The 26569-nt window shown below is 39.6% G+C and overlaps 3 protein-coding genes across 6 annotated transcripts; all 3 read right to left on the reverse strand.

The window, feature by feature from the left end:
- Nucleotides 1–1002: 1002 nt before the first annotated feature.
- Nucleotides 1003–3391, reverse strand: nmrk2 (nicotinamide riboside kinase 2). 4 transcript variants are annotated; one of them, XM_015956352.3, is made up of 8 exons: nt 3212–3391; nt 3027–3117; nt 2326–2374; nt 1916–2093; nt 1767–1838; nt 1574–1680; nt 1385–1470; nt 1003–1295 (listed from the first exon to the last, which is right to left on the reverse strand). In XM_015956352.3, the coding sequence occupies exons 1-7, from the start codon at nt 3235–3237 to the stop codon at nt 1385–1387; spliced, it is 609 nt and encodes a 202-aa protein (XP_015811838.1). In that variant the 5' UTR covers nt 3238–3391; the 3' UTR covers nt 1003–1295. The 4 variants fall into 4 exon arrangements, with proteins under 4 accessions (XP_015811838.1, XP_015811837.1, XP_070397721.1 ...); XM_015956351.3 differs by having other exon boundaries at nt 1003–1298; XM_070541620.1 differs by lacking the exon at nt 2326–2374 and having other exon boundaries at nt 3212–3368.
- Nucleotides 3392–6381: 2990 nt separating this feature from the next.
- atcayb (ATCAY kinesin light chain interacting caytaxin b) lies at nt 6382–14968 on the reverse strand. The gene is made up of 13 exons (XM_015956349.3): nt 14802–14968; nt 12053–12159; nt 10188–10243; nt 9889–10116; nt 9517–9675; nt 9166–9268; nt 8795–8926; nt 8633–8719; nt 8418–8516; nt 7820–7855; nt 7689–7736; nt 7515–7560; nt 6382–6548 (listed from the first exon to the last, which is right to left on the reverse strand). The coding sequence occupies exons 2-12, from the start codon at nt 12127–12129 to the stop codon at nt 7515–7517; spliced, it is 1071 nt and encodes a 356-aa protein (XP_015811835.1). The 5' UTR covers nt 12130–12159; nt 14802–14968; the 3' UTR covers nt 6382–6548.
- Nucleotides 14969–15917: 949 nt separating this feature from the next.
- Nucleotides 15918–26361, reverse strand: LOC107383594 (excitatory amino acid transporter 1). The gene is made up of 10 exons (XM_070541879.1): nt 26228–26361; nt 25933–26070; nt 24390–24597; nt 24260–24311; nt 24079–24139; nt 23825–23990; nt 17090–17323; nt 16813–17007; nt 16456–16590; nt 15918–16200 (listed from the first exon to the last, which is right to left on the reverse strand). Exons 1-10 carry the CDS (start codon nt 26301–26303, stop codon nt 16062–16064), a joined length of 1404 nt encoding a protein of 467 aa, XP_070397980.1. The 5' UTR covers nt 26304–26361; the 3' UTR covers nt 15918–16061.
- Nucleotides 26362–26569: the final 208 nt, after the last annotated feature.

Here is a 26569-nt window from a genome sequence, read left to right on the forward strand (position 1 = left end):
TCAGCTTAGTTCAGAGACCAGCATCATAAAGGGCATCATTCCTGACTCAGTAAGAACTAACTTTTGTTAAGAGAGGAGGTGCTGCTAATTGTTATTAGTATATTAAATATTATAATCATTAAATTAAAATATTAGAGTAACATCAATTTATATTTTAATAATATTTAATTTAATGATTAAATATAAATATGAAAAATAACAATCATTAAATATTAAAATCATATTCTGATGTCAGCATATTAGATGTTGCTGATAAACCTGATATAGAAAAATAATAATTATCACAGACTCAGAATGAATTAATCTCTCTGTGAATTCTCATGTCCACATTTGGACATAAAAAATGGTTCATCCTCATGTCTTTTCTTTGCTATTTCTTTTTGATTAATGTGTTATTTCCTCTTGTGCATTCACTGAACTTCCTCTGGAGCTAATGGGAGCTCCCCAACCAGTTGGTAGAGCATTTCTAAAGTTCCTACATCACACTGAAGCATTGAATGAACTTAACAAGAAAAAAATATAGTAAAACAAGAAAATCTTAAAAATATGGAATTTGTTTAGAGGAAAAATCGTAACATTACATTGCATAATTTTACCTCATTATTATTACAATTAGTTTATTTTTAACATTATTAGTTTACATTAAACTAAAGCCCATCCTCCCCCCACATCAAAAATGCAAAAGTGGAGCGTTTTCATTGCTTATTTCTAGGTGAGGGAGTTAAAGGTTTAAGGAGTTTCACATGTTCAAATCTTGGACAATGGCTGATAAAACAACTTTAAAATGAACTGTTCTCTGTCTTTCTTTCTGCTGTCTTTCATCTGTTGTCTCCTTTGCTGAGAAATATTACTGCAGAGCACTAAATCTGAAGACCTGAGGCACCGCAGGATGTTATCGGCCATCTTTAATCAGATTTCTGCAGTAAAACCTCAGATTTATGACCCTTTAAAGAAAATGTCTGAGTGTTTAATGAATGAAAAAAAAAATACAGGAAGCAGAAGGTGGATTCAGTTGTTTCTTTGAGTTGCGAGACACATGTCTTTTTTGTATTTTTTCCTTCTCAAAGGGCATTTTTTTCACTTTCACATTAGTTCCTGGTGTTAAACACTGGCCGCTCCAGAGGTGTCTTATGATTTTACAAAAGAAAAAGTTACACAGGATTATACAAAACACAACACGTCTGCTGTTCATCCCTAAGTTTCATAATTGTCTATTTACACATCAGGCTCGAAGTACAGATCTGGTGTTACACAAAATTATATTTACAAGTCTATTCACAACCCATCAGCCCATCCTGCTGGAGAGACAGAAGAGGGGAGCAACATTACTCATGTGAGTTATAAATAAAATGTCACTGTTTGATACTGAAGAGAGATTTTTTACCTATAAGCTGTTCAGCAGAGAGTTTTGGACACTTTCAAATACTTTGTTGTAGATGTCGTCCTTCGTCGTCGTCCCATCAAGGTACTCTGGACGAGAAAACGCAAATTACAGTCAGAAATGAAAACTTTGGCTTTATGTCTGAGCAGGAGGAGGGAGAGTAATCTGCAAACAAATGTTGGCTTTGCAGACCTATCCTGCTGCAGTTGTTGTCCATCTCCTTCCTGTGTTTCAGGTACATGGGCCAGACGTGGCCGTCGAACAGGCCTGGGGGATCGGGGACTGTGTATGTTCTTGTACTGCAGGGACAGATTCAGTCAGGTGTTAATGCAGCACATCCTGCTGGAAACTTCAACCTGTGGAAGCTACTCTAACCATTTGTTACCTCCTCCTCCGTTTGCATTCCTCGTAGGGGATGGAAACGTAGAAACACTTGTCGTAGATCTCGATGAGTGGCCTGAAAAAGGAAACCGGAGCTCAGATGAGGGACAGTCTTTAAAAGTCAAGAGGAAGAGGTTAAATAGGGCGGCCTACTTGTAGTTGTAGATGAGGAACCCTTCTACGATAAGAATATGGATCCCATTCTCCTCCGAGTTGGATTCCTCAGCTTCAGGCGACAGGCTGACGCCGTGTGAACGGGCGAACTTGACTGGGTTCTCCTGCCAGCCTTTCACCGTGTTGACCATCGCCTCCATGTCCAGAGCACTGATCACTGTTGCAGGACAGTAAGAGAAAAGAAAAGGACTTTCACCACATGTGGTGCGAACTCTCCTCACCAATGCGCTGTCACACACCAGTCTCTGTTAGTGAATGATTGTAGCATTCACAAAATATGTGATAGAATATCTCAAAAGTTTGGATTGGATGGTTACCAAACTAAAAATGTGCAGGAAAGGAAAAAAGTACATTACTGCAGTGTTTTCCTAAAGGAAATCCACTCTTACCATCCCACTGTCTAAAGCCGTCCTCCCCGACTTCTATTTGATCGGGTTTCTGAAATAACAGTCACCAACAAAACATTGCTGCAACCCTGTAACCAATGTGAGCTGATCACACCTGGACAGGACAAGTCAGGGACCCGTCTCCACCAAAAGTAGGCGCGGTGGCATTTTTTTTTAAATGGAGCAGCACGGTTTCCTTCCATGTGTGAAACTTTAGAATTTGTTCATTTTTCGCTGTAGCTTCCTTTAGCTTTTATTAAACTTTGCAGGCAGGTTCCTGATGCTTGTTTTTTATTGTAAAAAATAAAAATTAAAAACGCGGCACTTCTTGTCTTCTCAAAGCTACGGCACAAGAAAGCACAACTGCAGCACGAGAGGAAGCCATCTTCAAGCTTCTTTTAACCAACAGTTAGTTACGTTGATAGAAAAGAAAAATAAATACTGGTTGCACAATTTGCAACATGATGGAAAAGTCTGACTTTGAGTGGGGACGCTCAGCCCTTTCATTGGCTGTCCAGGAGACAATCAGCCAGGTGATTACAAGGCAGCTGCGATGACAGGACATCTGCAGGTCAGACTGGTGATCTCTTATTTCTTAGCATTTACAAAAAAGCTAAACTGGTAAATTTAAATACATTTAAATGGATTAAAGTACTAGTGTATTAGGAAATAAAAATAAATAAATAAGAAACACTTGATCTTACCTTGAAAAAGTCATCCTGATGTACCACACAACAGTTAGGTAATGTCTTTAGCAGTCTATTTGTCAAAGTGGTCTTCCCACCGTTGGTCACTCTGAATTTAATGTCACATCAAAATGAGTTACAGCTCAAATTCTTGTTCACTTTTATTGACCGTCAGCTAGATAAGGAAGTTAAATAAAACGTACCCTCCAATGCCGATGATAAACTTCATCTTCTTAGCCTTCTGTGTATTGGTCACCTCTGGAATTCAGTAAGCAAAAGCAGGGAACCCAACCAAAGCAACAACCTCGCACCAAAACCTTCTTCTCCACCACGGACGTTCCCTCCTTTTACTACTTCATTGATAGACTATCTGTTTGTTGGGCATATAAAGGATGCGGCTGCAGCGTCACAATCTCTCCAACCAATTGGATTAATTTCCCAGCAGCCAGTGAGCTGCTGCTTCAGAATCAGGTGCACCAATGAAACAAGCTGACTCTCAGGAGCTTCACAGTGGCACGAAAGTAGATCCTGAAATGTTGCACCTGCTGCCAGGGGTCATTCGAACAGAGGCAAACCACATGGGGGGAAAAAGCTAGGTTCTGAGCCGTGAAACACAATAATGGTCACATGGTGTTATTTTAAGTATGAAATGCACTTTCTTATTATCTGGACCTTGTAGATGTTTGTTTCATATTATGTTTTTGTTTTATTACAAGCATGTTTTGTTATTGAGAATTTTAAATCAATACAAAACAGTTTTCGACATATTCCGAGACATGAAAGCAGCACTTTGCTCAGACAGCCTTGGGCAAGTATGAACCAAGAGGACTATATTTAGTCGGCTGCGTCTGGCGGAAGCATCACGCATATTTCTGATGCAACCAGAGCACATGGCTGGCCGCCATGCGAGCACCGTGTCTCGAGTCACAGCTTAAGCTATAATAAAACATTTCTCTGAAACCTGCAGCTTATTATCGAGAGACCTTTCAAGTTTTTTTTCATTCAACTAGAATTTGAGGGAATTCATTTTCAGCCGCCCTTATCTCTGGAATCCTGGTGTGAGCAAGGCGAACGTTGAGTCAGGGCCGTTGGAGCACACGGCGTCACGTTTCACGGTCGGGACAAACTCAGAGTTAAAGAGATGCTTGGTGACAAGAAGTGATAAAAAGCTTTAATTCCAATGCTGCAGTGGGGGTTCACAACTGAAAACTATCATACATTGAGTTAGTCAGATTATCACAAGGCTGCAAATGCAACAAAGGATCACAACAAATTCTTTTGTTTTTTTTACATTTTCTTTAAACATAAAGCATAAAAACTTCAATAAAATATAATATAATGTCACATTTCTTAATATTGTTGGGAGTTAAGCATTTCATTTGTATAGAAGGCATACAATTCTGGATATTTTTGGCTTAAAGTAACAACAGATAGTTTAAAAAAAACTAAGCTACAGCTTTAACATTGATCTCAGTGACCAGTTTCATATTTAACACGTCTCTGCACCGCACTGCTGACCAAAATCACTGGTGACCTAGCTTTGTTGCTACTGGACTTGTAAGTAATAATATTTTTGTGGACCTATTTACTTTGTGGTTTATTTTAGTATTAGTTGGCTCATATTAGTGTTAGCTCTTTGTTAGTGCTAGCTAGGCTGCAACCAGGTTGTTTAGTTGTAATTCCACTTTTAAGAGCTGGAAACTGTTCTGTATTATTCTAAACAACCCATGGAAGATTAACATCTTGGCCACATTTTATTTCCTAAAATTTATTGATTAAACCTGAATAAAAAATAATTGCAAAAAAATAAAAAATAAACAACTGAAAATTATTGAGTGGGTACGTCTCCTGGGGGGCTCTTTACCTGCTTTATGACTGTTAGCTATAATGCTAATAGTTAGAATTTTCAGTAAGTTGAAAATAAAAAACACAAGAAGAAGAAAAAGAAGAAGTTAGCTTTTTGTCTTGGCATCATGGCAGAGCCTGGAAGTAAAAGTAAGAGAGGTGAAACAAAAAGCTAAAACTAGAGTGGCTTGGCCTACACTAGTTTGCGGGGGCTAAAGGAGGCTACAAAATCACGACTGATAGTGACCTAGCGTTGTTGCTACTGGACTTTATGTGGATCTTTTTACTTTGTGGTTTATTTTAGTATTAGTTGGCTCATATTAGTGTTAGATCTTTGTTAGTGCTAGCTTGGCTGCAACAGGGTTGTTTAGTTGTAATTCCACTTTTAAGAGCTGGAAACTGTTCTGTGTAATAACCCATGGAAGATAAACATCTTGACCACATTTTATTTCGTAAATCTTATTGATTAAACCTGAATAAAAAATAACTGCAAAAAATAAAAAATAAAACTGGCATTTTCTAAAAAAACTAAAAAACATGGACATATGTGAATACAAGCTACACAACATATTAGCACTGAATTAAAATGATTGTTATTATTTTTTATTGAAAATTGTTTTTTTCTATTTGAACCCTCATTGTTCCCAAATGAATAAAAAAAGGCTGAAAATGAAAAACATCTTGCTTTTTGCTTGGTGTGGAAGTGAAAGTGTTAAGCGTGTTGTGATAAAATGTTTTACATAATGCTGCTTACTGAAATACAGGGAAGGAGGGTCACATCAAGGGTGTAACGTTTGACACCTGTTTAGAGCAGTCAGCTGATTCAAAGAGCATCAACTGACTCAGCCAGCACACTCACAGATCGTAATTACACCCCTGGACAGTCAGAAACTTTCTCATCACAATAAGAAGTAATAAAAGGGTAAAAATACACTCTTAAGTACGCACAACCAGAACCACCTGTTCTGTTTCAGGAGCCAAGACAGAGTGATGACGAGATTCGTTTTGATTGGCTCTTTCATTTATTTATTTTTACAAACAGTAAATGGCACACTGTCATGAACATTTAACAAATTATTCAAGTTCTTTCTTTAAATAAATATACAACATCTCATATGACAATATACCCTCTTTTGTTTCATAAAAATGTCTTTTGCAGAACTTTAAAAAATGACTAAAACACATTCCAAAGAAGGGAAGGACACCAGGAAGCATGCCAACTGCATATTCATCTGTGAAAATCTTCAAAACTGCAACACATTTTGCATCAGTGACATTTAACATAGGTTTAAGAAGAAGAACATCCATTTTTTTCATGAAATATCCTTAAAACTGAACAAAACTGTTCATGTGCAATCGTGTTTCTTTAAAAATATCTTACAAATACAATGTGTCAAAGTCTCCTAGAAGAATTAGGTTTTCTGTATTTTCTTTTCGTTTAAAATATTTAAGTTCATGCTCTTATGATTCCACTTAGCGGTACATGCATGAGGCAGATTCATTCAGGTTTTGACTGAAGCTGTAATGTCTTGTTGCAGATTTTAAACTGTTAGATGTGTAAAAGATGAAAAATACTGAGGAAAGATTGTCCTGCAAAAAATAGACTCATTCATGGGATTTACTCCTTCAAGAAGCTTGTGATGCTGGTTCATTTTTTAAGGAATGGACACGTTTCAGTTCTTCAACCTCCAAGTTCTGCAATGCAAATACAGAGAGTTTATCTTCAGAGTTAAACTTGCTCTGAAACTAATGCAACTGCACAGATGCAGTGTTTAGATGCTGCAGCGTGTTGAGTGTACGGGCACTAAATCTAAACTAAACCCATCCTGCTGTGGATCATACTGGTGCCTGTGTCCATTCCTGGGATGTCAGCCAGTCCTCTGGCTGAAGGTTCTTTTGATATATGAAGGCAGCAAGGAATGATCAGCCCCACACGACGGGGCATGCAGACTTCTAAAATAATCTTCCCTCTCCACTTTACCCTGAGCTGCTCCGATGGGCACCCCCACCCCCCCCCACCCCCCATAATTCCTACAAACTAGAACTGATCGGTTCTGCAGAGGCAGGTTTGAAGAGGCGAGCAGCTGTGCTTTATGTAACACGGGGTGCTGTTTGAGGATTAACTTGCGTTTGTTGGAATCAGACTCTGGTTTCCACACCTCAAACATGACTTGGCAAAAACGGACCAGGATTGGTGTTCGACAGTAACCAGAGAGCAACGTGTTGCTGGTTCTGACTCACAAGCACAATCGCTCCACTAATTGGGTGCAACGCTTGGCATTTACATCAAAACGTGTTAAGATGTAACCGAAGAACCAGTCGTGTTCTTGTGTTGTCCTCTGGGATTCAAACTGTTAATTAAAAGTGATTGATAGTGCACAGAGGTTGGGTTTTGGGGGTCAGTCGGTAGACTAATTTACTCCTTAGTGACCCCGAGCTGAGGGCTGACCAGCTGGGAGTTTGGATTGTGACCCAGGATTCCAGCCAGTTCATCGTCCAACCTTTTAATTAACGATATTGCGTTTCTTTTGCACGCATATGCAAATCGGTCTGATCTGAAAAGTAAATGTCCCTGTGTGTCAGAGATAAGTCACTGTGAGCTGACATTACAAACCAGCATGCAGAGGTCATGCAGAGGCAGTCAACCGAGCACAAACTCACCTAAGGTAACACGTCGCGTCTGACCTCTGCTATCATCGACTTTGGTCTGGAAACAACAGATTTACAATAATTACATACAAATGTTGATCTTAGCTGTATTGAACATTTTTTGATCAATTACCTAATATAAAAAGATGCAAGTGTTTTTCATAGAGCACACTGAAAGTAGGTCACCTTTCTTTAGGAAGTATGGCGTTAGTCTGCTTCTGTTCGTGTTCCAGTCTGCAAAAAGAGAAACATCAATACAATTTTTGGGAAGAGATATTTCCACTTTATAAAACATCACACTGAAATAAATGACTTACCTGTCTTTTTGTGCTTTTAATTTATCATCATCGTACCTTCAACAAATTACAACAAAACTTTTAGACCCAAATCGCCTTTAGCAGGAATGTAGCACAGCTAAACAGAAAGTTCATCATTTGCAAAAGTTACGTTTTGAATTGTGGTGCCTTCAATTAGATGCAGATGTAAAATCTCAATCATTGCAAATATTAATTCTGTACAGGATCAATAAGGTTGGCTGCTTTATTTGTGACCTTTTTAAAAACTTTTGTAACATATTTTATTTTCAGTCATACTAAAAGTCTAAAAGACAGAGAAGGTAAAAGAATGCTGATTTCTGCATCCCATCATCCTCAAATTAACTGTTAATTCTGAACTTTATGTCTACAGAAAAAAAGGCAAAATTAGGTTAAAGATCTTCACTGCTCTTCTGTTTCATGATGCTTGATTGTTTCACACCCATGCAAACCTTCAAACCAAAGCCTGAAGCTAACTTCTCACACCGCGAGTCACAAGAAAAGACACTTTCCTGTTCCTTCCTGGTATTTAGCTGCACACTGATGAGTTTAAACATGGATGTTGTCTCAGCAGTGACCCCTGGTGGTCTTTAGTACTTACTGCAGCACACATTCAGGGATCTGCACATGCTCCATAGGGATTATGTGGCTAAGCTCCTCCAGGGTGTGAACATATCGGATTTTATCCATGAACTTCACACTGGATGGAAACAACAATAACTGCTACAAATGCTTTCTTTTTAATCAAACCACTAGGGTACAGTAAATTTTTTACATATTTTTGTAATGTTTTGAATAAATTGATAATGATCTCACCTGATGAATGGCCTTGAGATAGCCAGGACGGTCCGGATAAACCACGTTGGGTGCACAATAATGAGACACTTCAGATTTTTTCTCAGTCTGCAAAGACAATCAAATACCACAAATCTCATGCAACTGACTCATTTATTTGAATTTATTCAGCATTTTTCTTACTTCCTGTCAATCATCTGGTAGCATCTCTTCAGCCAGCTGATTCCTGGCATCTTCCTGCGAGGAGTCGCTCCGTTCAAGTAAATAATCATGTAATCTTCAGCCACCAGCAGCTCCAGGCTGCTCACCACATACCTGACAACAAAACAAACAAACTAAAAATCTGCATAAAGACAACACGTGATAAAAATTAGTATTAGTGTCAATTACAAAATAAGAAACATCACTAATTGTGTTGAACAGATGTAAAGTCAGAGTGAAAGAGAAATGCACTGGTTTGTTCCTTGTCTAATTCATTAATTAAATGCAAAATATTAAATCAAACACTGATGGATAAAGTAGATGATGTTGCTGTGAGCGATCAGAGAATGTACAGAAAGAGATTTTCCATGATGTAGGTGTAGTCGTCACAGCTGCTGTCCGGGAGGTAGCAGGCTGCAAAAACGATGATGGCGTTCAGGCCCTCGCCATAATAACCTGAGAGAACAGCAACAAACATTTAATGCCTTATTTGTTTCCAAATGATTAGGATTCTGAATTATTACTAGCATGCAAATTTTGCATTAAAAAAGTAAATGCAACTTTATTCTCTTTAAAAAAAATACTCTAAATTATTTTTAATCCCCCTGCAGGATAATGTGCTGTCATTCTTTCACAGCTTTCCCCACATGTCTGAGTCTCTCAGAGACGGTTTTGGGTGAATCGTAACGCTCTCACACGCTGACCTCCATGTGTGACCACACGCAGGTAAGGTCTGATGATCTGCATGTCAATGCGCTGCTCCTGGTCACTGATTATCACTGTCCGCCACAGACGACCTGACGAGTCTCTCTCCTCCTCACCTTCACCTGGAAGACGCTTGGCGGTGGCCACCGGAGTGTCATCTATAAGACGAATAAGAGGACACGAGTCAATATTTAGCACTTTTCTTAAAAAGTGGCAGAGTCCATCAAAAATTTGAAGCAACTAAATCAGCAATAACAATTCCAGTATTATAACTGGATAGGAAAAGGCCTAGTGGTCCAGAATAAATGCATTAATTTGTAAATGACAGAACAATAAGATTATTTAAATTTTTCCAGAGATGACCGCCTGACCTTCCCACTCCAGCTCGTTGCCATTGTTCATGAATTCAAGTGAGTCTGTCTCATCTGGAGTCTCGATATCATCAATGTTGATGTCAAGGTCGTCAGGCGTCTCCAGGAAGTCTTCGGAGAGGACAGAGCCCTCACTCTGATCTAGGGACAAGTTCATGTCTGGCGCCACCAGGGTGCGACGTTTTCGCTGGTTTATGGAGTCCCCCACATTCAAACTGGTGGGAGGATCTGAAACCAGAACGAAAGTGTAAATATGTCACATATTAGACGAGAAACAGAAATCATTGTTTTCATCTTACTGGTTCTGGTGTCAGTTAGACCACAGGAGTCAGCATCTCCGTCCTCTGGGAGAGGCCTGAGTGATTAAAGACGATCATAAATGAAATTTAAATAAATCCATTGAGATTCTAAATCTTTGAATGAACAGCAGCACAAAAGCTGGATGTTGGTAGTATACATGCACAAAACCCAACACTTCTACCCACTGGCTGCATAAAGAGTGAAAATAACCTTATTATATAACAATATTCTTATAATGATGATAAATGACCTGTACTTGTGGGCCTATAGCGTCTTTCTGAGTCAGAGGACTCCACAGTGATGTACACACACACACGCGCGCGCGCGCACACACACACACACACACACACACACACACACACACACACACACACACACACACACACACACACACACACACACACACACACACACACACACGATCATACACTGATGAGGATGAGCTACAATGTTGCCAAGGCTGCCGTACTGGTGCCACTGGTCCCTCTGACCACCACCAGCAGGACACGAGCAACTGCTAACAACCCACCGATTAGGGCAAACTCTTAACTCCTAATCCCAGAGCCACCGTCAGCCCAATAATATCTATTACATGTTCTGTTCCCTTTAACTGTCAGGTCAACTGCTTTCTTTAGCATATTTTAGTCTTTACTTCTTATTGAGACTTGCATCAAACTAAAACAAAACAAAACAAAAAAGTAAAAACAACTTGTCTGAAAAGGTTCTAGAAAATATGAACATGTTGGAATTAAAAGCGAGAATTACTATATTTTATTTATATAACTTTAATTTGAATATTGTTACGTGTAAATTGTTGCGCTGAATGAACAAAGAAGCATGCGATTTTTGCTTTTTCTTTGCTGAGGAAGTTGAATAAACTATAGTTATTAAGTCATCATGTTTCACATAAAAACATGTATTTTCTTTAGTTTGGTGGTTTCTGATGCTGCCATGGTAACTGTTGTTTTCTATGTTGCAAACCATAATCTGGTCAAATCAGCCCCAAAAAATAAAGTTATTTATGCAATCTAAAGTCTGATTTTTGGTCTTTTACATTAAACTCTATTAAAAATGAAGTAATGTGGATTATCATGAGGACAAACTAAGCTTTAGTGTGGAAGAGAAATCACAGTAGCTCTTATAAACACCCACACACTCAGGCAGAGAAGACACAAACACACTCCATAAAGGATAACAAAAAGAACCACAAGTATGGACTAGCAAGATATGTGAGGAAAACTGTTATGTTGTTAAAAGCTGAGATGAGGAAGGATTTAATCAGAATGAAGGTATTTATGCACTTACAAAATACATAAAAGAGCAAAAAATGACATTTCAATATAAATATCCATAGGATTTCTTATGCAGACCATGCTTCCGATGAAAAGTTGCAGACAAAGATGTTTTAATTCACGCTTTGTAGATTACCCAGATAATCCAGTAAAGAGAACCAGTCCTTGGGCTAGTGGTTGGAGAAAGTATGGAAATTAAAAGCAATATTTACATTCTCTTACATATTTCGTTGTGTTTTGTGATAAAGAAGCAGAGAAGGTGAGCACGCAGCTGTCCTCTGACGTTATTTTTAATCAATACATTGTTGTATTTTCCTTCTATTGCAATAGCCATTAAGAGAGGAGGTTGCTTATTTGTCTTTTCCACGGACGTCTATGACTTATTTTTTCTGCCAGCTGCTATTTTGTTCCCGACATCTCCTCAACGTAATGACGCCAAGCACACACCTGCTTCCTCTTAGCGCCCGACAGGCACCCACGTGACTGACTTTCCATCCCAACCTGGGCCGTTTGTCCCGAGCTGTGCGCAACTCAAACTCCAAAACGTCTTCTTGTATTCTACTCTCACATACCTGGGAAAGTCCTCGTCCTGCCACTCATCCTTGACCTCCATGCTGTCCATGCGTAAAGTGGCTTCTGCTGTTCCCATCCTCTGCTGGGGAGGACAGGCTGCAGCTCGCTGCAAAGAACCAAACCATATGATCTTTTATCTCCCTTTTCAGACAGAGTCTACATGTTAAAACACGGCACTCCAGATGAACCCCACCCAGTTTACACAACCTGATGGTTTGATCTGGATTATCGGCATTTTGTCTGGAGAATTTTAAACTCCAAGGTGTGGAACACCAAAGAAGTGGGTGGCAACCAGGTGAGATAAGTGAACAAAGATGAAAAAAGGAGGTAACTTCTGGCAGTGAGAAGAATTGCGTGAATAGAAGACAGCAAGGGATTTTCTTTCCCCGTATCCCCTGGGAATTAAACAGACACAAAACAATCATTTGCTCATCCACAACACACAATCAAGTCAGGCAGATCAGTGCTTCTTCTTTGCTTATAACCAAAACAGAAGTCTCAGTCTTTTGCAATAAGCCTTTAGTTATGAGATTTGATGTCTAGCTTCAGGGTTTCTTGTGTTTGAGCAATTCACTGCAGATATCGGTCATGCACATCATGAGTATTGTGCCCTGTGACTGTCCCAGACGCTGCTGCAGCCCATTTGTCCACTGGCGTGGCACTGATTTGCTAAAACCAACCCATTTACTGAAAAAACCCTTATTGTGCGCTAAAAGGCACAGGGCTTTAGGCCGCCAGCTTCCGGTTCTGCTATGTGCATCGATCCAATGAACTGCAATTGTCAATTGTTTTATACCTGGGGAGGGGGGCTGGGATGGGAGTATGGGATCTATGGGGCCATTTTAATCTGTGAATCACTTTGAGTTGCATTTTTTTGTATGAAAAGTGCTAAATAAATAAAGTTGATTTGATTTGAATTGTTAGATGTGAAATTAATGAGGAATTATTTTCTCCTAAAACCAGTCAAGATAAGCTCTGACACAAATTAGCATTCATCTAATTATTGAATTCAACTGATTATGTCTCTGTGCAAGGCTCTGCTAAGATTTGTTTCAGAAAAGAATCAGATTTAAGATGCAAAGTAATGATGGAGCTGCACGTGTTTGGTGGGGATTTGTGTCCAGATGGCAAGGCTTCCTTCATTTTCCTGTGTCTGTCTCATGTGCTGTGAAGAGTCTTGTTCCAATCAGACTTTGAAAGGCAGTTTCAAAGATGGAAATCAAACAGTTTGAAGAGACAGAGATCACAAGTTTAATCATAAGTTTGTGATTTCTAAGAAAGTCTTAAAATATTACCTTTGACAACACTCAGTTTTTTTCTGTGCTTGGATTACTTGTAGGTTATTAGATCCACTGAAGATAAAAGGTGACTTAAATATCACAATGAGTAAAACGCTTCCTGACCTCAAGTTGACCTGGTTTGATCCTGAATGACTTGGGAAGCCCCTAACAATATAACAACATCCATAATTCATTGTCTGAATCTAATAATTGGAGATTAGACTTTCAGGTCAGGAATAAGGGCCTGTCCCAAGTGGAGGAGTTAAACCATCTCGGGGTTTTGCTCTCGAGTGAGGGAAAGATTGAATGTGAGATCGATAGGCGAATTCGTGCTGCGTCTGCAGTGATGCAGAAGTTGTACCAGTCTTTCATGGTGAAGAGAGAGCTGAGCCAGAAGAAATGGCTCTCGGTTTATCGGTTGATCTACGTTCCCACCTTTACATGGTCACGAGCTTTGGGTAGTGACCAAAAGAACTAGATCGCAGATACAAGCAACTGAAATGAGTTTTCTCCACAGGGTGCCTGGGCTCTCCCTTAGAGATAGGGTGAGAAGCTCTGTCATACGGGAGGGGCTTGGAGTAGATCTGCTGCTCCTCCACATCAAGAGGAGCCAGTTGAGGTGGCTCAGGCATCTGGTTAGGATGCATCCCTAGTGAGGTTTTCCGGGTCCAACCGGGAGAAGACCTAAAGGAAGACCCAGGACATGCTAGAGGGACTATGTCTCTTGGGATTTGCCTGGAGGAGCTGGCCCAAGTGGCTGGGGAGAGGGAAGTCTGGGCTTGTCTTAGAACATCTTAGGTGTGTTCATGCTGTGTTGTGGTTCTATTACCACGCAGTCGTTCTTTTTTAAAACACAGAAACAGTTTCGTTACCTGTTTTGTCACTACGTTTCGTCTGCGGCTGCAGACTTCCTCAGGCTGACGCTTCTCTTCTTAAGTGGCTGGCCCCGCAACCCGACTCCAGATAAGTGGGCAAAAATGGATGGATTGGCTTCTACGATCACACCTAATTTCCATTATGAAGCTGTGTGGTTCAGTCATTATTTACTGACAGCTTTTGAATGCCCTGCTGACCTCTCTCAGCGAGGCTGACACCATTCATTTAAAAGGCAGCTGAAGAGGTTTTTTATTAGACAAGCTTTTCATTTTTAGGTTTAGCTGACTGGCTCCTACCTCTATCCCCTGCCTTTTATCTGTCATTGGAATTAGTTTTGATTGTATCTGCCTTTATGACTTTACTGCTTTTGTTAACCACTTTGTGATTTTATCTGTAATAGTGCTATATACACAAAAATTGACCTTTTCTGCAACTACTTGATATCTAGAGAAAGTAATCGACTTTAAATTACATTTAGTAGCACAAATTATATTTATCCATAATGTTTTCACACACAAAAAAAATCCACCATGTAGAGGAACATTTTGTTCAGCTGTCATTAGAAAAATCACAAGCGGGGTGGGATACTCACATATAACAACGGAGCTCTCCTCCTTGCTGTTTTGTATTATTCTTTACTTTAAAGTGGCTGCGTGACGATCATCACTGCTGACCTTATCCAGGTGTCGCACTCTGCCACGCAGTTCCTGTTGCTTGTTGATGGAGGCAGGAAGGCAGGAAGGCAAATCATGTCACCCTGCAGAGGAGAAGGATGAGGAGAGCCCTGAGCTGACATCACTCTGCTGTCATGACTTTAGCATCCTCACTCTCTGCTTTTAACTGGACTCATGGCGATCCCTCTTTTCTCTCTGCCTTCACCTCCTCCTCCCTCCGCCAACACTAATGCCCCCACCCCGGGCGCTAATCCCCCTGATGATGTCACCCAAATGAAAGCTGTGATGTGACAATTATGTAATCACAACTGACTTACCTTCTGCTAGATTATGTTCAAAGTCACGATCACCTGTTTTCCTCATGTTCAGTTCTTCCCGCTCCCATTTCCAAATGACTTTCCATCATTTCACAAGCTGTAAAAGATGAACATCTTTATTTCACCCTTGTTCCCTGGCAACAGCATCCTCCCGCCTCACACAGAATCTCTGTCTCTCTCCGTTTTTTTCTATCCATCCAACGAAACCTCTCTCCCTCTCTCTGGATGAAACCCCTCCTCCACATGAACTCACCTCCTCTCCTTTGGCTGTGACGCCATCCCTCCCCTCCCTCTCGCTCTCCTCACAGCTGCACTGAGCTCTGGGCGATGTCAGTAAACACAGACGTATTTTTTCTCATGCTGCGCTCATCTCCCAGCAGGAGCAGCCACGGCTTCTTATTTTGGAAACACTGTGTTTACAGGTTCCGGGATTGCTGAAATATCTAAATAGGACCAAGTAATTCCTCATCTTTTTATTTTCCAAAATAAACTTAAACTTTTAGGCATTTTCAAGCTTGTATGCAAATTTTAGTTCATAAATGCATCTTTTGCTGCTCAACAATGTGTAACAAGGTTTTTATTGGCACTAATTACTTGTACATGTTTGTTATTTTTGCTGAGAAAAGCATTTTACTGTTTTGTGTTTAGCAGCTTCAGGCAAAGCATGCCTTCTTAGCATTGTCAGGGTTTATTTGGGTCACCGGTTTCTTAACCATTCCTCCAGCAGATAGAGCTAGAGAGTTCCTTATGAAGCAAAAACACTGCATAAGTTTAAAGAACAGCAGAAAATGAATGATTTCTTGGTTTATATCAAAGAATTACAATAACATGTTATATTTTTTCACAAATGCTGGATGCAGCTCAGAAGGGGTGGGCCATTTCTACCACCAAGTCTTTTTCTGCAGGACTAGAAGTTTCCAGCTCATGTCTAGACAAATGTTGAACCACGCCAACACCGATGCAGTCACCCAGCACATTGGCGACGGTCCGCAGACGATCCCTGATGAATACAGACATGGTAAATCCACAGACATGCAGCTTTTATATCACAGGGTGAAAAATAACCCATTCAAATCTCTGAGTACTATCAGTTTTCTCACAATTTTCTATTCTTTTATTTCTATACATTTTAAGCAGAAGAATAGAAATATTTATGATTTATTTTGTTATTTGCTCAGATGAAACTGCATTTTCCACAGGATTTTCACACAAAAAACACAATAAAATGTCAAAAAAAACAAATGTGTGCACTTACAGGAACCAATCAAAAATCAGGACCAGTGAAATGTCCTCAGTGGGGAGTCCGACTGCTGACAGAACGATCACCACGGTTACCAGGCCAGCTGATGGGATGCCTGCTGCACCAATGCTGGCAGCTGTGGCAACACAACTGCAAAATGCAGAGATGTTACAGTTGAGCGTAGCACGCAAATCATCTTTCTATTTACAAAACACTTTGATAAATTACAACATTTTATTAAGTTTAATAGAAACCAAAAAATAAATTCAAGAGCTGCATGAAAATCTGTTTCTGTACAAATTTAATTTATGAACCAAAAGTTGTGTGCATTTAAAAATGGTAATAAAAATAATGATTATGAACACGAAGTACCTGAGAACAATGATTTGTCCAGCACTCAGATCTATATTATGACGCTGAGCAATGAAAAAGGCAGCTATTGCTTCATAAAGCGCTGAACCATCCATGTTTACAGTGGCGCCTATGGGGAGCATTAAGCGCGTCACTCGACGGTCCATGTTGTGATTTTTCTCCATACAGTAGACGGTAACAGGCAAAGTTGCAGAACTGTCACAAAACACATCAGGTTTAGTTTTAGGTTCAAGTTTCCTTTTCATTAATATATCTGCAAAAATACCAGATTGTCTACCTGGACGACGTTCCGAAAGCCGTGACGAGAGCCTGAAGAATACCTCTGAAGAACCTTATAGGATTCTTACGTGTCACTATGAAGTAGATGAGTGGGAGGGTGAGGAAGCTGTGGACAGCCATGCCAGTGATCACACAGAGAACATACATGGCAATTTCTCGACCAATATCTAAAGTGTTTGCCATCTTGACAACCTGACCAGCTAGCAGGAAGATGATTCCCACTGGAGAATACCTGCCGAACACAAAGGTGAGAAACTTTAACACAGATGCAATAACCCTGCTTCTCTGTAAAAATAGAAAATGTACATATCCCAAGTAGATGGCTTATTGAATTGCCCTTTTTCATGGAAATACTTGCAACATACAGGAAAGTTGAGCTAGCAAGATCAGCACGGACCCATACGCACTGCTGCCTTTTTAAAAGCTCTTACATCAGAATTTTCATAGCAGTTTGTTATTTTATAACTCTTCACATATGCAACATTTTTGTAACTGTCATTACTGACTGGCATGAATCATCCGCAATAGCAAAATGTAGCTTTCCTGGTGCAAACGGGGGAAAACAGGGACAGTCCTGGCACAATAACATTATAACACACAAATTGCTATGAATCTTTGGCTGTTGAAACAGTGTAGTGCTGCCATCTTAAAGTGGCTTTAATCTCGCAAACGTCCCAGCAATCTAATACTCATAATGTGTAACGTCACAAAATTGACTGATTTTAAAGATCCCACAGGTCATTTGCAGCCAGAGCAAATAACCCTGGGGGCTACATGTTCTGCTGTATCTTCCCTTGTCAGGAGTCTGTGAGTCTGCACAACTCAGCATTTTAATCAGATGACTTCATCAGCTGAGCGCAGCTTCATCAGATAATAAAGATGAACAGTAGCATTCCTTTCCCCAAGGTTCCTCACAAGAGAACTCTTTAGATAAACTTTTTATTCTCCAAAAGAAAAAATGATCTTATAATTCAAAATAGTCATTATGAACTTTTGTTATTATAAGCAATGAAATGTCATGAATCTGTGTTCAAGGTTTAGTAGTGTTTACTAGGTGAGGTCATCACCATTTGCTCACACACCAGACAACAGTAAGGTTAAAATTAAGAATGCATGACACATAACTAACCTTGTCCCTAGACTCAGAGACTCTGTGTCTCAGAGCGTGTGTTTCTGAGATTCTTGGTAAGTTTGGTAATAGATAACAGCCGGTATATAAACCAGCCGCTCTGCTTTCTCGCAAGTCGAGAGAGAAAGCTGGAGACTGGCCATCTCTTAGCATATCTCTAGCTCAGAAAGATTTTGACACGCTGCTAAAACCTTAAAGCTTTTTGCACCTGCGAAGCTGAACAACAAGATAGCTTTCCTGCAGAAAAAAGCTGACTCCAACTCCTTCAGAGTTGATTTTAAGATGCTTGGTTCCATTCATCTATCGTTGTGACCCGCAGGCATCTGAGGACTGATTTGGTCGCATCGAGGTTTCTCTACGAACCAGGTGCAGTGGGGTCGTCGGCTCCTGGACATCTCGGATCCAATCGGGGTCTCCAAATGGGTGAGGTAGACACAACGAGATAGCGTCTGCATGTGGTTCTGATAATAACAGCTTATAGCTTATCTGCCAACCAAATTCTTTTATCCAGAATGCACCTCTCTGAAGATAAGGAGATTCTAATTCATCATCTCATATTCACACATAGTTTTCAGACACCCATCTTTTAGTTCCATCCACTCACAGGATAAAAGTTTAAACCATTTGTCAAGTCTTAATTGTTTGTAAAATAAATTCTTATTTGTTTGCAAACACTGACTGGTTCTTGAATCATAAACGAAGTGTGAACGATCCCTTAATAATTAAAAGAATCCTAGAACCTTCTAATTAATTTATCATCCTCAGACCAAGCAAGGTGATATTCTATAATTAATGGAGTATTACCACTATTGGTCACAAGTAATAAGCAGTGTTGGGAATAACGCGGTACAAAAGTAATTAATTACTGTAATGCATTGCTTTTTGCTGTAATGTGGTAATGTAAGGCATTACAGGGAAAGAAAATGGTAATATTTACTCGGTACAATTGTCAGTAACGCGGTAATTACAATGCATTTTTAAACCCAGAATCAAGATGTGGGCTTCCTAAAAATTCAAATTGCGGGACGCCTGAAAAGAAATTCAGTATCCACATATATGAAGTCATTTTTCATTGATGTGTGTGTTTTGTGACTGTGTGTGTAACCTGGGCGCTAATTCTCGTGTCACATGGCGAATCAAATTTACCTGTGGGTATTAATAAAGTTATCTTGAACCTTGATTTATGGACTCAGCTTTGCGGGCATTCTATGAGCAGAGAGGACGCAGCGGTAATGGCTCAAATACTCCAGCTGCGTCACAAAATTGTTCCACCAAAACAAAGTAATTTGTTTGTTATCGTTTATATCAGCCCATATTCTCTGGTACTTCACACACTTTTCAGCTGAGTTCATAATCTGTGCCCCGGTGATTTTAACTCATTGCTGCTGGAGCGCAGTGCCTATTGAGCTTTTTTTCTTTTTTGCGTTCGGTAGATCCCTTTGGCTGATTAGTTACAAAGTAGGAAATCTAGGAAACAGTTTTTCTGGAAGACGGAGAAAACATGCAGCATGCAGGAAGGTTAGAGAGAGAAAGGGCCGGAAATTATTCAAATAAAATCAAGAAAAAAAAGTAGGTAGATTTATCCCCAATACACATTTTTACCAGTCAAAAGCAATAATATGTAAGCATTTAATATTTATGCATGTGATAGAATCAGATCACCCCAGAAGTCAGTCCCACATCCAGGGCCGTATCAAGGCATTTGGGGACCAAGGCAAATATAGGCTTGGAGCCCCCACCACCCCACTCCCTGCTCAGTTAATATAAGATGGCAGCGTGCTGAGAGTACAGATTGTTGTTGCTTTTATTTAATAAACAATCATTTTAAAGCACTGTTTTTATATCTGACTGTTTTAACAGCAATCCTAGCTCTGATACCACATCACCTTCCACATATATGTCATGAGCTCACTGAGCGTCACATTACCAGATTCATATTGAAGTTGTTTTGGTGAAAGTAACTTAAAGTAATCCAAAAGTAGTGTAATGCCTTACATTTTAAAATCAGTAATATTGTAATGTGATGAATTACTTTAAAATGAGGGTAGCAAGTAATAAATAACGCATTACAGTTTTTAAGTAACTTGCCCAACACTGGTAATGAAAATAGAAATAAATAGCTTGTAAAGCAATTTATTTAGCCCACATTACTCTACTATTTTCCATTACAACTGCACTATTTTTTATTTTTGACAGAAACATTAAAGACCAAGTTCACTTTTTTTTTTTCAACACATTTGCAGTGGTCTCAAGAATAAACGACTGCCTTGTGAGTTGATTTCTGTAGGGAAAACAGCTGTACCTCTACTGTTTCAGGAAGTAGAAGTTACTCAGACAAGTAGGGAGCAGAAGACAAATTTCCTGATATTCAGACATCTCACCCCTGATTGGCTAACAGCAACACAACTCTACCACTGATGTGTAGCGATAATTATAGATTTATATCTATATTTCAAATGTGGCGTAGATTTAGCTTGTTTATAATCTTGTCTTAATTAATCGGGGCACCACCAGTTTCTGGAACTGGACTGTTGGATTTAATATCTATATCTTTGCAATGTAATCAGTCTCAGAGTTAACACCACTAATTAATCTAAAGGTTGAATCCTTTACTGAATGCACCGATTATTCCCGAGAATTGCTAGACAATGAAAAGGCGTTATTTATGTTTTGTGAATTTATTACAACATCAGTTAATCCATTGACAAATGGACCAAACACAGCTTATAGTTTCATGCATAGAATTAAGAAAATTGTTAACCCAAAGTTTTATGGCAGTGACAGGAAATAACTGATCCGTAATAAAAGTGGAAATTCTGTGACACCAGGATTATAGTAACTGTTAGGAATAATTTCTGAAAGGAGAACCATGGGAGTGTGTGTGTGTGTGTGTGTGTGTGTGTGTGTGTGTGTGTGTGTGTGTGTGTGTGTGTGTGTGTGTGTGTGTGTGTGTGTGTGTGTGTGTGTGTGTCAGAAGAAGAAAGGGGGTCTTGAGAGCTAAATGTGGGATCGAAATAAAGAAGCCATAAAAGAAATGGACTAATCGTAATTCACTAATCGGGCTTAGCACAAAAGTCAGCCGGATGAGTTGTTTTACAGACCTGTTTTTCGTCGCCAAGGAGGTGTCCTGTGGGCTGGTTCAGTCGGTGCAGAAGCTAGAATGCGGCCTTCAGGTGCCGTAGGACTTTTTGGCACCTCAACTTAGGTCATCAGAGTCTGTGGTGTATAGAAGGAGGTGTTCTCCTGCAGTGGCTTGACTCAAGTTTCCTTCACTTCAGCGGCCTCGAAACGTGGAATTCAGATCGAGGGCCCAAATTATTCCAAATGGAGCCGGATCATCAAACTGTTCCAAATTGCTTTTACTCTTAACGTGAGAACTCGACGAAAACGCAGACTTCCGGTTTCACGTAGGAAGTCAAAACAAAACAAACGGAGTTGCTTCTAAGTTTTACCGTAACTTTTGAGAGCGAATTACTTGACAACTGTAAAGCGCTGGGTTCTGCTGGGCCCAGATGGAAACAGCCCGCAGAGATGTATGCTTAAGGCATCCTTTGTTCTTTTCTTCTCCCACACGAGGTCTGAACCCTGGTTTTTATAACTTCTTGGTCACACTCACACGCATTTCACTCATTAACCACTTGATGGCTCCATGGCTCTTTCAAATAAACTACCTACTCAAAGATGGAATGTCCATGATCACAATTTAACACAGTTATTCATATAAAGCCTCAAAAAGTATTACTTTAGCATCAAAGTATTACTTTAAATGGGAAAGAATTAACTTCAGATCTTAAGCTTGACTGTATCACTTTTAGCGTGGTTTTGAACTGGTGAAACACAATGGCAGAAGTTTAACATGAAAGAAAACACAAACAAACAGTTTAGTTCTGTGGCTGAAAAGATTTTAACTTAGAGCACCTTGATTTCTATTTTAAGGGTAAACAACCTAAATTCCTTCTTTGATTACAGATAAACAGAAAAATACCAGGGTTTTGATAAAGGCGAGATCCTGGAATCTTCCAGAATGACCCTTGAGAAATTTTATGTGCACCCAGCCTTGGGGGGAGTCATGACACATAACTAACCTTTACAGGTTGAGGTAAGACAGACCAAGTCCTGATAATGTCTGGCTTAACAAGTCACTTGGTAAAATTTACGTTCCTGGGAGAAAATGTAGGAGTTAGCCAGATGTTCGAAAATGGTACCTTGGAATTTATACGATTGTAGGTCAGTTTCAAATTCCCCCTTTTTTCTGCTAAGTGTGAAAGAAACCTTTGTGTGAAAATGTTATTGTTCTTCTCTGTGCAAATCCAAACAAAGTTAACCTGAGGATATAAAATGTGGATTTCCGCTACAATGTCATGTTCTGTGTCCCTCTGTCCCCAGCCTCCTCCTGTTCTCATTCCAGGTTCTCCTCTTGTGTCCCATTATTATCCCCAGCCCTCTCTAGACTTCCCTCAGGTGTCCTCCTAATCACTCCCTGATAATTCCTAGGCAATCTTATTTTAGTCCTCCTCATCCATCTAATTATTAGTTGTTTATTTTTGCCCTCAGTCTTTAGGTTTAGTTTTAGCCGTGTTTTATAGGTTAAGGTTTATCTGCCATCCTGCTTGTTTCTTTCCCCTCATTTAGGTTATTGTATGCACCTGCCTTCCCTCCAGATCTCACTCCTCACACCTGTCACCTGTTCCCCTGATCACCTCCCTCTGTGTTTAAAAACCCTGTCTTGTCCTTCAGTGTTTGTCGGTCCATTGTTGTGTCTATGTTGTTCTGTTCCCTCCTGAGTTTTGCCCGAGTCCGTGCTCAGTTGTGAGCTTCTGTTTTGTTTTTGGACCGCTGGATCAAGCCTCCTCCTTTAAATAAAGGATTTACTTATTAACATCTGCTCCTGTCTCGTGTGTTCTGTGTTTTTGGGTCCAAACCTCCTGCTCAGTGTGACTTACAGATGTTTTATCTCTACAAATAATTCAAGCCTGAAGGAGTTCTGCCATGTCATGGAGTTGGTAATTACACCAGTTAGCTTCTATTAATCGAGACAAGCTCTGCTGTTTCCTGAATGCTAAACCAACAACAACCGTGTTGCGAGCCAAGATGGGTGAGTCCATGAATGCTAATTTTCAGAGTGACGTAGATCTGTGTGACTTATCTAATCTGAGCATTTTCCCCATCTATTTTCTATCTGTGGCTAATGCGGATAGATTATTTTCATGTTTAGCCTGCATGTGTAACTCAGGGACTGATCATATTTAAAAAATAACAAGTAAAAAAACTGTTTCACAGTGAATATGGCCTTTAAGAAATAACAGCTGAACCTGACCCTTGAATGCACCTGACATTGTATAAAATCACGTAATTCCATGTGATGGAAATCTGTCAGCGGATTTAAAGCTTATACATCTATGCTATGAAAATAAGTCTCTGTTTTGTTAAGGGTAGCCATTTCCTCACTAGTCCTGTAGGATACACTCTAACTCCAAACAGAGAGCATCCAGGAAGCCATCTGGGTGAGAAATGGAACGGCAAGTATGACAAATCCTTAAACTCTGCGATAAGATCTCCATCAGTTTTGTTACTCTATCATTATCCTCAGCCTTCTTTTCTTACCAGATGACAATGCTAACCAGACGCATTACTGCTTTGTTCAGGCAGTCAAAGAAATCCTTCAGAGGTTCTCCCTGTGGACCCATACTGCTCAAGATGAGGCCAAAGGCGATGGAGTAGACCAACAGACCCAACACGTTGATGCCATCTGCAGTTCCTGGCATTGGTACTGGCAAGTGATTATGAAAAAAAACTAGAATTAGTTTCAAAATAGAAAATGCCACAACTATAAGACTATATTTACTCATAAAACTTACTGTCAGCGGATGCATTCAGTTTTATTCCTGAGGAATCATTACTAGAATAAACTGTTATATACTGAAATAAAAAGATAAAAAGTGAGTAGTTAGTGGAAGAATAAATGATAACACAATGCAATCCCTCTGGGATTAATAAAGTATCTTTGTTGTTTTGTAACAGATGCAGATGCAACAATACTGATCTTACTTTTCTGAAACAAGCCTCCACCAGGTTCAAGGGGAGCATGTTTCTATGAAACACAGCTGTAGTTCAGTACGAAACAAGAGCATAAAAATGAACTCTCATCATTCTGGAACGGTGGTTATACCTGATCAGATCCAGAAAAGCATCCAAACTCTTCAAAGGCTCTGCTTCACCACTAGAGGTCTCTAAGGTGTGCTTGGAGGATTTTCCTGGTTGGATCAACACAGCCACGACAATGCCGGTGAACACAGCAACAACAGTGGTCACCATGTAATAGGCGAAGGCTCGAAACCCAATTTTCCCATATGCTCTTGGATCTGTATTTGCCATGCCTGGAATTTAAAGTATTTGTGGTAAATAAATAAAAATTTAAATTCCACAATTCTCTTACCTGGCTTTTATCTATGGCCAAAAGATTTGAGAATGACATAATTTGGTCTGATCACATTTTATCGTTCAAATTTGATCATTTTTTCCCACATTTTCTATGGCATACGGCAATATAATAACTAACTTTTCTTTGGTTTCAAAAGATTTTATTGGTGAATGCATTAACTTTATGCAAGGAGTCCACATTTGCATGATTGGCCTTTTTTCCTTTCATCTTAACAAGCTGTCAATCAACCTTTGGAGCAAATCCTGAACAGTGATTAAAAAGATTGAACTCTGGCAAATTGACATGAACTCCAAATGTTATTGTGTCAAGTTCAAATTCACTATCACTTTAGTCTCACCTTTGACGGCATGGCTCTTCAGCATGCTGGAAAAAAAATGATGCTCACCATCAAACTGTTCTTGGATGGGAGAGAGAAGTTCCTCAGGGAGGATGTTTAGGTGCCATTTATTGTTCAGGGCTGTGATCTGATGCTAAACTTTGAGAGTCTACTCCCTTTGCTGAGAATTAGCATAACAAAGAGATACATTGTCCCAATGTGTTTCACTGTTGACAGGACTCAGGAATGTCTCCAGACAAACATTTTTTTCAGATGTCTAAAACAATGGGAAATGGAATCAATCAGGATCAAAGAAATTATGAAATCCCTGGAATTCTAGCAGAATATCAGCTTTCTGATGGCTTTCTTGAAGAAATACGGCTTCTTTGCAGCCCTTCTTGACCCGAGACCAACCTCTAGAAGTTTCCTTCTTTGCTGTGTGTAAAGTTTGGTTGCTTTTCTAAAGCAAGCTCTGTAAGAGTCTTTGTGGATGAAAGCGATATTTCCTAGTTACAAAGGACGTTGCATTACAACTGAAGCAGAAAAGTTTGGCAATGAATATTTTTGCCCTTTTCGAACGTTTTGGCCACAGCTGTAACTTGTTGATGTAGGAAGTAGAATCTTTAAAGGGTAGCCATTTTTGATACTTACAATGGGTTCAGTTGTTTCTCCTTTGTTTCTCAGTGCCTTGCAAAATCATTTTTACACTTAAATTGGAGCTGACATTCTTGGCACTTTTACTTTACTTGACTGTTAAGGTTGGGTTTCAAGAGCTGTTTAAACCCTTCCTTTGGAAACCAGAAAGATGTAATAAATATTACACAGCGCATTTCTGCAGCTGTTCAGTGGTTGCAGCACATTGGCAAGCTGTATCAGGTGGTCAGTCATATTAATACTATACTAATTGTTAACAAACCATAATCAAGATTTCAAAAGCCTAAATTTGGAGCTGACCTGAAATCAGACTGGAAATGATGAGGGGAAGCACCAACATCTGCAGAATCCTTAACAGCAGCTCACCAGGAAAAGTTAAATATTGGATTTCTCTGGGTGACATGTTAAGGTGTCGCAGAACGAAACCCAGGCCAAGTCCTCGGAATCAAGAAACAAAACAATAATCAGTAAGTTTGTAGAGGAAAATGCACGCATGCACGCACATTCTGAGACAGGCTAACAAAGGCCGTAAGCTAGACAGATGAGAGCAATTTTTTTAAACGGTATAAAAACTTTTTTTCTTAAGGTCTCATACCTATCCCAACGCCGATCATTGTTAGGATGACAAATGCGTGTTTCTTGGTAAAATCCCAGATCTTAGATCTCTTCATGATGGAAGTTGCTTCACCTGAAGGTTCAGAATATCCTGTCCCTACAGCTTGGACAGCCTCTCCGGACTCCATCTCAGACACGTTCTGAGAACTCTGTGGTTCCTCGTTTATAAATACTCCCAGACTTGGTATGAAAGACATCCCCAGTGAGATGTAAAATCCCTTCCAAAAGCAATTTTGTTAACAGTCTTGTCAGCTACTTCTGATCTTCAAATATAAAAGAATATAATGTGTACTTGGTTGAACATTCAGTACATTATTCTTGA

This window comes from Nothobranchius furzeri, chromosome 11 (genome assembly GCF_043380555.1).
Source record: "Nothobranchius furzeri strain GRZ-AD chromosome 11, NfurGRZ-RIMD1, whole genome shotgun sequence".
In the NCBI taxonomy this organism is placed as follows: Eukaryota; Metazoa; Chordata; class Actinopteri; order Cyprinodontiformes; family Nothobranchiidae; genus Nothobranchius; species Nothobranchius furzeri.

Excerpts from the sequence above, each read along its gene's own strand:
- nmrk2 (XM_015956352.3), bottom strand. The coding sequence starts at position 3,237 with ATGAAGTTTATCATCGGCATTGGAGG. Across the intron at positions 1,681-1,766 it reads GAATGCAAACGGAGGAGGAG|TACAAGAACATACACAGTCC; the intron begins GTAACAAATGGT and ends CTGTCCCTGCAG. Across the intron at positions 1,471-1,573 it reads CAACAACTGCAGCAGGATAG|AGTACCTTGATGGGACGACG; the intron begins GTCTGCAAAGCC and ends TTTCTCGTCCAG.
- atcayb (XM_015956349.3), bottom strand. The coding sequence starts at position 12,129 with ATGGGAACAGCAGAAGCCACTTTACGCATGGACAGCATGGAGGTCAAG. Across the intron at positions 9,676-9,888 it reads CAACGAGCTGGAGTGGGAAG|ATGACACTCCGGTGGCCACC; the intron begins GTCAGGCGGTCA and ends TTCGTCTTATAG. Across the intron at positions 9,269-9,516 it reads GCGTGTGGTCACACATGGAG|GTTATTATGGCGAGGGCCTG; the intron begins GTCAGCGTGTGA and ends CTGTTCTCTCAG.
- LOC107383594 (XM_070541879.1), bottom strand. The coding sequence starts at position 26,303 with ATGAAGAGATCTAAGATCTGGGATTTTACCAAGAAACACGCATTTGTC. Across the intron at positions 24,140-24,259 it reads GTTTCAGAAAAGTAAGATCA|TATATAACAGTTTATTCTAG; the intron begins GTATTGTTGCAT and ends TTTTTATTTCAG. Across the intron at positions 17,008-17,089 it reads GCTTTCGGAACGTCGTCCAG|TTCTGCAACTTTGCCTGTTA; the intron begins GTAGACAATCTG and ends GTTTTGTGACAG.